We start from the raw sequence: 12,500 nt of genomic DNA, 5'->3' as shown, positions 1-12,500 counted from the left end.
TGAGCACTGCGCCTGGACTACCACAGTAGTCAGTAAAGCCATCAACTCCTCCTTGGTTAACTCCAGCTCTGGCTCTCCCTCTGCAGATAATGGATAAAAAAAGGTCAATGCATCATAAAATTTGTGACATCACTGTATGTACTTGTAAATAATGGGAACATAATATTTATCATCAGCCAGGAAGAATATTCACCAAATAAGAAGTACATTTTTCTTTTTACCTAGGAACATCAATTTCCCTCACCTTCCTAACTCCTAGAATTGTTCCCATTATCAATCTAACTTCAAAACCAATTTTGATTTGGAAAATATGAATGATCTATGCCTCTGTGCTTTATAAGTTCCTACAGAGAATGTCCCTATCACATATATCTATTTTTATTACCTTTCTTAATTTTGTCTAATATTGGCTTAATTAGGTTTATAGTCTTTATCAAGTAACTATTACAAGCAATACAAACACATGACTTGACATGGGATTTCAGGGTAATAAAGATATGTAATGTAAAAGTACACTACACTCAAATCTACATAAAACATAAATACATAAATACCTTGATCCTTATACTGGTGCAGGGTGACCCGAGCCTCCTTGGCCTGTGCCTGGATGAGCTCGATGGTGGAGTGGACACATTGTAATCTACCTATGGCACTCTCCACACTTGCCAGGGAAGCTAGCTCAACAACCTGTAACAGAAAAATTATACTGTATTTCAGAAGAATAGAAAAAAAAATCAATAATTGCAAATGAGGTCCATGGTATTAATATAAATAATATTAACAGTTTAAACCTTAAAATACACAAATTACAAAATCAAAAGTTTAAGAAAAGGACAATAGTAAAAAATAGTATTAATAATAGCATCTAACACGCATTACAGACTCACTTCAGCTGACCAATGACTAAAGTAGTAACATTAAAATGTAATATTTGCAACACAGTAAAGACTCAGAGAAAATTGACCAAAATATGTCTTCAAAAAAGAATCATCAGAATTGGTGCAGTATACAGCACGCACAGAGCAAGTAAGAAAGTTGTGCAGCTGTGAGAAAAAAACAGAACTTGGTGATGCAAAGATAACCAGCACAGATAAAAAACAGCCCAGTTTCACAATTGGCAAAGGAGTGCAGTAAAGAAAACTGACTGAGAACTAACAAAGAAAAGGAGAACATAAAGAATGCAGTAAGTAGAATAAAATGAGTAGAATATGGCATGAACCACACAGCGCAGCTGTGAGAAAAAACATAATGGAATTAAATCAAGTCATATCACAGACTCACGGCAGCTGGCAGAGGAGTGTAGTAGTGTGCCGGGACCCCTAACTGCAGAGCTGAGAGATGTGCATGGCGGAGGTGTGACAACCGTGTCTTCACCAGCTGGTCAACCACCTGGCATCGTTCACACACCAGCCACCAAAGCATCTCATGGAGCCGCCCCACAACATAGCTGTGCATATAAGTTCTTCGTTGTAACAACAGATGTTATGGAGAACTTGTTGATTGAAAAATACATGATCACATCCCTAACTTTGATAAGATTTTAATGCGTTATACAATAAGGAAACATGTAACAAAGAGGGAAAGGACCAACATCCTTAAAACAGAATTCACATCAATACATAAAAGTTTAACTTCTGCAAACTTATACTAGTTGTCACCCAGAATCCTTCCTTAAAAATTTAATCATAATAATCCCCAAGGAACCAACACTGCTAAAATCTAACAAAGCACAACCACAAAGATAGACCCCCTACACCAACCCTAACAATAACCACCCAAAAGTCTTGTCCTTACTAGTCGAGTGCCCTGAAGAGCAGGTCCTGAAACTTAGCATCAATCTGCATGGTGGCTGAGTGTCGTTTCAGCAGTAACTCCCAGCAGTGGATGAGGGTGTCCTGCAGGATGTTCTGCATGAGATCTACATTGCTGGAAGGATGGAGTGCATCTGCTGCCTCCTTCACCTTCTGGTCCACCTCCCACAGCATGGGCCGGTGGCAGCGAAACTTACGCAGGAACTTTTCCGCTCTGTGAAGACCAAGCAAAAAAATCTGTGACTGGGAACATTTCAACCAACACCTTGAAATTACTCCACTGGTATCAGATAAATGCATAATCATTATTTTCTTCCTCAACTGTCATATCTTCATCACTTATAATAACAATGAAAATAAATTTTCTCTTCCCAAAGTGCAAGGAATGGTGTAATCATGGAGGGTGGATTGACCCAACAGCTGATACCTTAGTAACTTCATGATTTTGGAGCAATCCATATGTACACAAGATTTATAAAATAAAACCACAATGATCTGCAGGCCATACTATCAACTTTATTAAATTCACTGTTTTCATTACACATTCTCACTCTTACTCTCTCACTTTCTAGTTCTCTCACTCTCAATCTCTTCCTTTTCATGGTAGCAATAACATTTTTCATCTCTGATATCTACTGCTTAAAAACTCTGCAAAAATAAAAATTGGCTTTGGCCAAACATAAAAACATTCTGCTTTTTGCAAGTGAGAAAATTTGGTCTGATATAATTTGTAATTTCACAGATACTCCTAAAAATAAAATTTGAAAATAGAAAAAAATATCATTAATAAATATCCTATCACACAGATATGGACAAAACAGAAATAAATAATAATAATAACACAACAAAGAAAGAAAAAAAACAGGAGAGAAAACTACACGCACTATTACTTACTGAGCAAATGAAGTTATTGCTGTTGTGATGAGCTGATCACAAACATTGCTGTCTTCATCCTGTGCTGTGCTGAGGAGCTTGTCTAGTAACAGCAGGTGGATAATTTTGTCCTAAAAGATATATATATATAAAAATATGGTGTGGTCATTTTTTTCTTCTTCTTCTTTTTCTTAATAATAAAGAGATGATATGTCATCTTGATAATAATGAACTTATATAAAATACAAAATCCTAATACATGTACCTAAAATAAAGTGCAGCAGTCCATAAATAAAATATACTTGACTTCACATTTATGCACAAACAAATAAATGAAACAGATGTAAGTAAATAAATAAATGAAACAGATGTAAGTAAGTAAGTCAGTAAAAGAACAAAAGAAATGAAAAATCCAAAACATCTCAGCAACAATAAGTGACTCACCCTAAAGGTCACCAGATATTCTGTGAGAACTGTTGCCTTGGAGACAACAACATCTGTCCCCTTTTCTTCGTTGGAAATGATGACCCTTGGCTCTTCCCCCGTAATTTCATAGATGAGGCTGTCTCCGTATAGGGCACTTACATATTGACTCCTGTTTAGCATGATAAAAGTTAAGATATGCAAGTTAAGAGTGTGAGTAGGAGTGTGCACCTATGTCATTTCTTTGATTTCAGTAATCATATTGAATAATGCTTGAAATCAAATGAGAATGATCATGTTCAAACTTTCTTTCCTTGAATTTTGCCTCCTAGAACCTTCCATGTGACAATGCATCTGCTACACACCTTTTCCTCTAGATCTAAGACCAATAAATGACTGACTATAACAAACGACTACACAGCTTACCACAGAAATCATCATATGCCAAGTTCTCTCACTTACCCTGATGTCCCATGTTGCTTCAAAGCATGTGCCTCTGTAATATATGAAATATGACTGCAGCTTAGTAATTAAAAGTTATTCCAATATATATATATATATATATATATATATATATATATATATATATATATATATATATATTCATATCTATATCTATATTCATAACTCCAATAAAAGTGCAAAGCTCAAATTTATTCTTTTAAGAAGTTGTCTATGTAAAAAAGGGAGCTCCTTTCCTCAGCAAACTTGACAGAACTTACCTATAAGAGGCAGAGTAAGAGTCATATCTTCTAAAGTACTTTGCTGCGGTATGCACACTACCCAGCTTGGTTCACACCAGGTGGCCAGTTCTTCGCCATGGTGTTCCTGAATGATAACGATTATTAGACTTAATAAATAAACAGAACTAATACACAGACAACTAAACTTCATAAGCAGCTTCTGTTCCTTCACATACAGACATAATATTCAATTTTTTTTTCCACCTGTAATGTTAAATAGCAAAGATAATACATAAATGAAATGCTTGCTTTCCTTGTTCTTTTCAGGTTTAACCGATTCTTTCTCCAATCTTCCAATTTTCAGATTCAGAGCCTGAACAAAATTAAGATGTGAATAGTGACCTGACTTCTGTTTGAGTAACAGATGATTTCTGTTGCAGGTGGCTAAGCAAAAAATGAAGAAATTTTGCAAAAAATCACATCTGATTTCTGCAATCTGCACAAGTCAATTATATATCAATGGATATTTTTCAACCTGTCACTAATAAGTGGCCATCCTATCAGTATATTTTTAGTATATAACAATCACTGCCCATAAAACAAACAGTACATGGAATTTATTGGATAATTTTTCAGTTATGGCGACACAACTGCTGTAAACTATAAATATCAAATATATTTCATATCATAAACTACACAAGCAATGATGATAATGTCAAGTGATCATCATGGCCAGTCACTGGTTCCTTTTCGGACAGTAAAGTGTAAGGGAGGTCTACAACTCTGTAGGTTGTAGATAATATATATCACAAATAGCATCTGGCATTTAACTACTCTAGTTGGATTCAAATGTTCAAAGCACTTTGGTGCAAATAGATAATCTGAGATAAAGTGCTTGTTTTAATTGGTATTTGAAATGTAACATAGCACATGATTGTTTTAATAATATTTTTGAAGATATGGGAAACCATGTGGGTGATGGGCGTCTTAAATAACAAAATATATATCTGTAACCTCAAAGATCATTGTGTATCTATATATATTTACTTGGTCAATTTACTTTTATTTAGGTATTCTATTGCCTACACCTATTTACATATACTCTTGGAAATTTTATATTCATATGATAAAAATCATTATTCCTGATAAATACATAGTTAAAACTCATTGATCAAGTTAACCTCAGATGCATGAAAACAAATACACATACAGGTATAATGATACTTTATAGCTGATACATCTTTCAAGTATAATAACCAGAAACATCAATTTGGTTATCACTTTCAATAACAGAGTGCCAAAGGGAGAAAATAAACAAATGACCAAATTGGCTATCACACAAAATATATCACAAGCAAACAAAATTATGGTAACCTACATAGCTAAAACACGCAAACAAAAACACATATCAACAACGACAACATCGAAACAACAACATGAACAACCAAGAGAACACAACAAACACAAAATTGAATAAAAATTGAAATGCAAAATTCCCAAACAATTTCCCTCAAAAAAACATAACGTCAGCCTTACCTTAATGTGTTTATAAAACACATTTGCCTCAAGGGTCTCATCAGTCATTCTTCACAGCCAAAAGCATCCAGGAAAGAGGTAATTAAAACCCTAATAATCCCAAGAGAGTGACATGTCAGTCGTCATCCTACACGTGTTCTTGGATCAGCTGTTCAGGAATGTCAACACACAAGGTATACGACACTTACTTTCTTTATGGAGGGAAGGTTTATGTTTTTTTTTTTTATGACTGTTCGCAAGTTATCAGATTGTAATGGTTTCTGTTTTTTTTCATTATTTTCATTGATTTTCGTAAAGTAGTCTTTCAACTATGTCCAATTTTAATGAGGATCGTTTTGCTATAGATATATCTATATAGTTGTTTTATAATGTTCTTAAATAACTTTTTCATCTTATATATTCACCCAGCTATCACAGAGCTTTCTAGATATATATTGATATATATCACCAGTAAAATAGTATAGTGATTCGTTTTCATATACATCAGAATTAAAGCTTTTTTCCCATACAAGCATGTAAAAACAACAAATACGCCACCAAATCCTCTCTACTTCCCAAAGAATTGCACAGAATGTAACACGCTGTAAAATCGAGGGGGTATAAATTAATCTCATGCAGTGTCATAACCCTTGTAAAGTTGACGTAAACAAAGGCTGTAATCAAATGCATGCGACTGCCCGACGTACGATTACCGTGTACGACAACGTCTCCATTACGAAATCGTATACTTTCATATCTTTCAAGATGCTTGTGTATATTCTTCTATCTCGGTTCAGTATAATTCCCTTAAGCTAGATGTGGCACCAGAAAAGACACTAAACTAGACAAGCATAGATAATCTCTCCTTCGATTTGAAGTTTTTTCTTACTTCATTTGCTTTTTTGGCCTGTTTACGGGAAATGATAGGACACGGCAATCATTATCATTATCACATCTTCATTAACATAAACATTATTGTTATTTTTATCATTATCATTACCATCATCATTGTTTTTATTATCATTATTATTCATTGTCAACATTACTATCATCATTATTATTGTCATCATTAGTATTGCTACCATAATTATTACTATTGTCATTATTATCATTATCATTATGATTATAATGACTATTATCATCATTAGTAGTAGTAGTAATATTATTATTGCAATTTGCATTATCATTATTGCTAAAATTATTACTGTTATCAGTTTCATTGTTCTTATCATTATTTTTTATTACCCTTATTATTATCATTATTATTATTATTATTATTATTATTATTATTAGCATTATTATTCATTCTTATGATTGCTATTATCATTATCATTATCAAAGTTGTTATAATCATTATCATTATTATTTTGTTTACATTTCTTTTATTGTTATAAGTAATATCATTATCATTATCGTTATCATTATTGTTATTGTTATAAGTAATATCATTATCATTATCGTTATCATTATTGTTATTGTTATAAGTAATATCATTATTGTAATTGTTATAATTACTACCGCAATTCCTATGATCATTATTGTTATTGTTTTCGTTCTTACCATCATTGCCGTTATCATTATCGTTAGTTATTATCATCTTTATCATTATCATTTTCGTAATTATCGTTATCTATGTTGTCATATTTACCATTACCATTATCGCTGTCATCATTGTTATCATTATTGATTTCATAACTTTTATTATTATTATTGTTCATTAATCATTATGATTATGATTAAATTATCATTTCATTATTTTCCTCGTCCCCTTCATTATCATTTTATCATCATTCTGGTCACCACCATTATCATTATTATTGTGATTATTATCAATAATCTTTATCATTATTATTATCATCATCAATAATACTATTATATTATCCTTATTGTTGATATAATCTTTACAGAAAAGTAAAAGCAAGACAAAATTGTAATACTTCTAATAGATCTGCAATATTTATCTGAAGTGCAGACGTTCTTATGGTTAATAAATAAGATATCGACTTCTTAATCTGGTCTAAGTTCCATCATCTCAGACGCAGGATTTTTGGTAATGGCTTGTGGATATTGGTGGGAGGCGCTTCCCCCACTTGGTGCGTGGCTGAGCGGTGAGGCAGCAAGGCACTGGTGAGTTCTCTTGAAGGTGGACGAGTAAACTTGTCGCAAATTTACACTTTACTTCTGCGGGAGTAGCTGGAGCAGAGGGGCAAGGCAGAGACGCCCAGGGAAGAGCGCGTCCTGCCAAGCCCGCAGGGCGAGCGGTCTGTCTAAATGGCACAGGAATTGCCATGGACAAAGTTCGTTTTTGAACGATCGCATGATTGTTTCGCGAAGAAGGAACAAAGATGTGGTTCACATAAACTGGGTATGTTTTTACAACCCAAAACATTGTGGTTAGGGGACAGACTAGCTGACTGTTCATGAAACATAAAGCATCCGAATATCAATGATAAAAGCGGTTACAAACTTGGGGAATTTGAATAAGCATTTCCTAACGACTATTTTGAGTATAAACATATTTATATATGAATACAACATAATAACATGACAAATGTGTACGAGCAATAAAGGTTGAATTAGCGTGTTCCACGGTCACTTCGTCATTGTCATCTCGTTCGGGGCGCAGGTGGCACGCTGGATTACTTGTGAAATAAGAATCACATGTTTTTTGTGGTCCGCGAGGGGAGAGCGACGAGAGGAGTAGGGCATTCTAGTATGAATGGTTCCATGTTCCTGTTTCCTCGTCTTCATCTTACACTTGACCCTCGGTTGATGTCACTCGCGCACACGCATTGGTGCTGAGCATCTTGCCTCCCCGTCGCGTAGGCAGCCGAGGTCGTCCTCCGTCCTGCTCCTCGACTAGTATTCCTCAGGTCGTGACAGGCGGCGTCCTTCTGACATATCCTTGGACGCGCCTTTTTTGTGCTGACAAATGCAGGATTCCCAGCTCGCTTTCCACGAGTATTTTGTCCAGCGGCGCCCTTCCATTCCGTTCGGGGAACCTTCGCTGACACGCGTGTGGTCCTGCATCATGCATACAAGGGCTGTTGCGTGAGTGGTTCAGTGAGTGAGGGAATGAATAAGTGCGTGCATAAGTGAAAGAATGAATAAATAAGCGAATTAACTTGAAGAGAATCGAAACCAAATATGAACGATCATAATCATCACTGAGATCAATAATAAAAATTACATTAACGCAGATTTCAGATGCCACATTGAACTCAACATAGAATAATATTTGACGTGTTATACGCACGAGTAAAGCACTATTTTGATGTAAAACTTCGCTATAATATTGTGATTTAAACTACTGGCATAATAAAGTTATATCTTATATAAACTGGATTACACAAGCTTCATCGACACGAGTTCGTGTGCTCATGTTTTAGGAAGTGAGTTTAAAGATGGGCAATTTACATTTCTGTGAGTGACGCTCGTACCGATCGCAATTGACGCCATTTCAAAAATAAAACTGGTGTGGTTGTTAAGGTAATACGATTCTAGCCAACATTTTGGCCCTGCGTCTTTATACCAACGCACATAAAGGTTGACGATCAATTTTTACAAAAGCCGATCGGAAAAAAACAATCACTTCGCTTTTAGTGCTAACCTTCTTGGAACAACATAGCAATCTATTAAAATGCACTGATGCAACCTAACCCCATCGTATCAATCACTCTGTACCAATCCGGAAATTAAATGAATGCAATCGTTGATGCTCGCTCCGAAACAAATATATTAAACATAAATATAACGATAAGTTTTACTGCAGTATCGTATGCTGCCAACCAAACAACAAACTACCAAGCGACTAAAGTGAGTCGAGGAACAGCCAGCATGTATGTAAGTCGTCCAGCGCTCTCTCTCTCTCTCTCTCTCTCTCTCTCTCTCTCTCTCTCTCTCTCTCTCTCTCTCTCTCTCTCTCTCTCTCTCTCTCTCTCTCTCTCTCTCTCTCCCTCCCCCCACTCTCTTTCTCAGTCATTTTATCCCTTTCCCCCTTCCCACGGCTACGTGGAGAAAGAAAAGTAATGGAAAAGAGAGATAGATGTAGTAACTGATTGAGTCAGTGTAAGAAAAAGAGAGGAAGAGACAAACAGGTAGACACACGCTGACTGCCCGGCCGAACCTTGAACCTGGGATCCCAATGAACTAGACTGATTAGGGCCCAACGCTATCGTTAGGAAGCCCCCCGGCGCCCAAGTGCGGGCTCGGAGTCACCGTTCAGCGGCCAATGTGATCATGTATAGTATTCTTGTACAACTTCTAGGTGTATAGTAGTAAGTACATACTTTATATTAAGTAGAATCTTGAGAGTATGGGGAACGTATTTTATAAGGTGAATGGGAAGTGAAGGACTGATGATTGGGAATAAAAACAATTGTTAATTTTCTAATAATTTATTAAACGTTTTTCTTTTACATTTGGCACTCTTTATCTGACAATCTTGAAGAGAAAAGGAGGAGGAGGAGGAGGAGAAAGAGAAGTAGAAGAAGAAGAGGCAGTGGTGAAGGAGGAGAAAATGGAGAACGAAGCGACTAAGACAAAACGGTAGAGGGGAAAAAATGGTAATGATGCGGAGGAACAAACGTAGAAACAAATAAATCGTCAGATGAAAAAGAACGACGCACGATCAGAACGGCTAAAAACAAATGCCCAACACCTCCCCCAAAGAGCTGAAGTCCGCCGCGCGCATTCCGCCTCACCAGGGCAGCTCGCTTCCGTCGTGCGCCAAAAAACCGCCGTTGTTCTTCTCCGTCAGCGTCGCCATCAGCTGGAGCATGTCCCTGACGCTCTGCTCCGTCGTCATCATGCCCGCGCTCGTGCCCATGTCGGTCTGGACCCAGCCGGGGTGCAGCGCCACGAACAGCAGGCCCTCGTGCCCCAAGTCCACCGACAGGGCCTTCGTCAGCATGTTGAGGGCGGTCTGGCGGGGAAGGACGAGAAGGGGGGGGGGTTAGGAGGGGGTGGAGGAGGGTGTGTGAGTGTGTGCTGGGCTGGATTATCTGTGAGTGTGAGTGAGTGTGTGTGTGTGTGTGTGTGTGTGTGTGTGTGTGTGTGTGTGTGTGTGTGTGTGTGTGTGTGTGTGTGTGTGTGCAAATGTATCACAATATTTATAATAAACATCAGAGCCAATCCATTAAAATGAAGAAACAATTTATCACACAATGGCTTTAAGCCGTCTCCGACATTGTCCAGTGTCCAGGGTGAAGGTGTCTCGAGGGACCGTGGCTTCGTGTCCCAGGGTCATGTCACGCCCTAGCCCCCCTCGTCCCAGGTCTATATAAGTTTTCTATTATATCCTTCCCCAGCCCACCACTCTCTAGCCCCCCCCCCCCCTCCGTTCTCAGGCCATACTCGCGTGACGTCATAGGCCTTATCACCCAAAGCTGTGCAGAGACCTTATTTACATAGACCTCGCCCTCACCCACCTTGCTCGCCCTCACCCACCTTGCTCGCCCTCACCCACCTTGCTCGCCCTCACCCACCTTGCTCGCCCTCACCCACCTTGCTCGCCCTCACCCGCCTTGCTCGCCCTCACCCACCTTGCTCGCCCTCACCCACCTTGCTCGCCCGGTAGCCATAGATGTCAGCGTTGCCCACGAAGCTGCCCATCGAAGCCAGGATGGTGGACATGTTGATCACGGCTGCCCTGGACACGCCCATAGGACCCGTGCTCGACGCTGCGGCCTTTCGGAGGAGGGGAAGCAGCTCCTGCAGGAGAGAGGAACGATTTTTTTTTTTTTTTTTTATTCATTATTCCTTTTCCTTTTGGGGTTGGTGATTTTGCTGTTGTTGGTTGAATCTTCATCGTCATTGTTTGCATTTTACTTTTATCATCTTTTTTTTAATTTTTTTTGGCCTTACCATTAATAACCTTTTTAAATTTATTTTTTTTGTTAAATTTTTTCCCCAATTAAACCCGTTTGGTTTTTTTCCTTTCACAAATGCACATTCTACAAAAAACAGCGTACAACATAAAAACACTTTACCATCCCCAACAAACAACCACCCCTTACCAGGGGTAATTTACCCCTTTTTACAGGCAACCACACCACCACCACCACCACACCACACCCCCACCACCACCACCACCACCACACACCACCACCCCCACACCACCACCACACCACACCATCACCACCACACCGCACCCCACACCATCACCACAACCACCACCCCCACACCGCCACAACCCACCATCCACAACACACACACAAATGGGCCCTTTGCTGATCTCAGAAGTCGCCGGTGGCATGAGGCGCCGTGGTGTTATCCCGAGGTCGCAAAAGCTTGCCTGCTGAGGGCCGCCGAACCATCGGGGGAGGGCACTTGTCCATGACCCGCTTTGTTTCCCCGGAGGGAGTCCCTGCCCACGGCCCGCCCGACCTCCTCGACCACGCGGGGGAGGCTGGCGTAGTCTACAACGTCTGGGGGAGGGAAGGGGGTCATAGGGAGAGGGAAGGGGAGGGTGGGAAGGGGACGGGGCCATAGGGAGAGGGAAGGGGAGGTGGGAGGGGGTCATAGGGAGAGGGAGGGGGAGGAGGGAAGAGAAAGGGGTCATAGGGAGAGGGAAGGGAAGGGTGGGGAGGAGACGGGGTCATAGGGAGAGGGATGGGGAGGGAAGGATGGAAGGATAGGGAGAGGAGGGGGTCATACGGAGAGGGAGGCGGAGGGAAGGATGGGGAGGGGACGGGGTCATAGGGAGAGGGAAGGGGAGAGGGTCATAAGGAGAGGGAAGGGGAGGGGGTCATAGGGAGAGGGAAGGGGGCCATAAAAAGAGGTAAAGTTAAGGGGGGGGGGAGAAGCGGAGCAGAGGGAGAGGGAGGTTGGGAGGGGATCACAGGGACAGGGTGGGAGAGAGGGGAAGGGAGGAGGAGGCAGGATGGTGAGGCGATAGGATAACATGAAGGTAAGGAAGGTTAGGATTTGCGGGAGGGAAAGAAATTAATTGTGGTTAGAGATACATGAAGATAAATGGAGTTGTACACATACATTCCAACATACACACCAGTCCAACTTATCGTACGGAACGGCTACAAGAAGTGCTAAAACTAAATGTGAACGCGCCCTCATACTTGAAACATACACAAACACACAAACGCTGGATATTAAGTCATATGGATACACCTTTGGAAATCAGTATTTGTAATATTAACCAATATTTACCCTAACTGAAATTATTAAATCTGTATCG

General features: G+C 39.4%; 3 protein-coding genes across 3 annotated transcripts in view; all 3 read right to left on the bottom strand.

Moving 5' to 3' along the window:
- Positions 1–5,513, bottom strand: part of LOC113817512 (uncharacterized) — a 10,670-nt gene extending 5,157 nt beyond the window's left edge. The window contains exons 1-9 of the mRNA XM_070120907.1: positions 5,327–5,513; positions 3,830–3,935; positions 3,570–3,603; positions 3,129–3,279; positions 2,706–2,815; positions 1,795–2,025; positions 1,282–1,447; positions 555–687; positions 1–80 (exon numbers count right to left, since the gene is read on the bottom strand). The exon at positions 1–80 is cut by the window's left edge and continues 68 nt beyond it. Coding sequence (XP_069977008.1) covers positions 1–80; positions 555–687; positions 1,282–1,447; positions 1,795–2,025; positions 2,706–2,815; positions 3,129–3,279; positions 3,570–3,603; positions 3,830–3,935; positions 5,327–5,374 — 1,059 coding nt within the window. The 5' untranslated portion in view covers positions 5,375–5,513. The remainder of the gene's footprint in view (positions 81–554; positions 688–1,281; positions 1,448–1,794; positions 2,026–2,705; positions 2,816–3,128; positions 3,280–3,569; positions 3,604–3,829; positions 3,936–5,326) is intronic.
- A 4,170-nt stretch (positions 5,514–9,683) lies between these two features.
- The window catches only part of LOC113817500 (C-signal), a 66,967-nt gene continuing 64,150 nt past the window's right edge, over positions 9,684–12,500 (bottom strand). The window contains exons 4-5 of the mRNA XM_070120906.1: positions 10,868–11,017; positions 9,684–10,229 (exon numbers count right to left, since the gene is read on the bottom strand). Coding sequence (XP_069977007.1) covers positions 10,005–10,229; positions 10,868–11,017 — 375 coding nt within the window. The 3' untranslated portion in view covers positions 9,684–10,004. The remainder of the gene's footprint in view (positions 10,230–10,867; positions 11,018–12,500) is intronic.
- Positions 11,576–12,500, bottom strand: part of LOC138861440 (uncharacterized) — a 5,177-nt gene continuing 4,252 nt past the window's right edge. The window contains exon 3 of the mRNA XM_070120539.1: positions 11,576–11,733. Coding sequence (XP_069976640.1) covers positions 11,576–11,733 — 158 coding nt within the window. The remainder of the gene's footprint in view (positions 11,734–12,500) is intronic.

This window comes from Penaeus vannamei, chromosome 4, assembly GCF_042767895.1.
Source record: "Penaeus vannamei isolate JL-2024 chromosome 4, ASM4276789v1, whole genome shotgun sequence".
In the NCBI taxonomy this organism is placed as follows: domain Eukaryota; kingdom Metazoa; phylum Arthropoda; class Malacostraca; order Decapoda; family Penaeidae; genus Penaeus; species Penaeus vannamei.
Note: the sequence above shows the minus strand (reverse complement) of the source record. Positions and strands in the feature narration are given on the sequence as shown.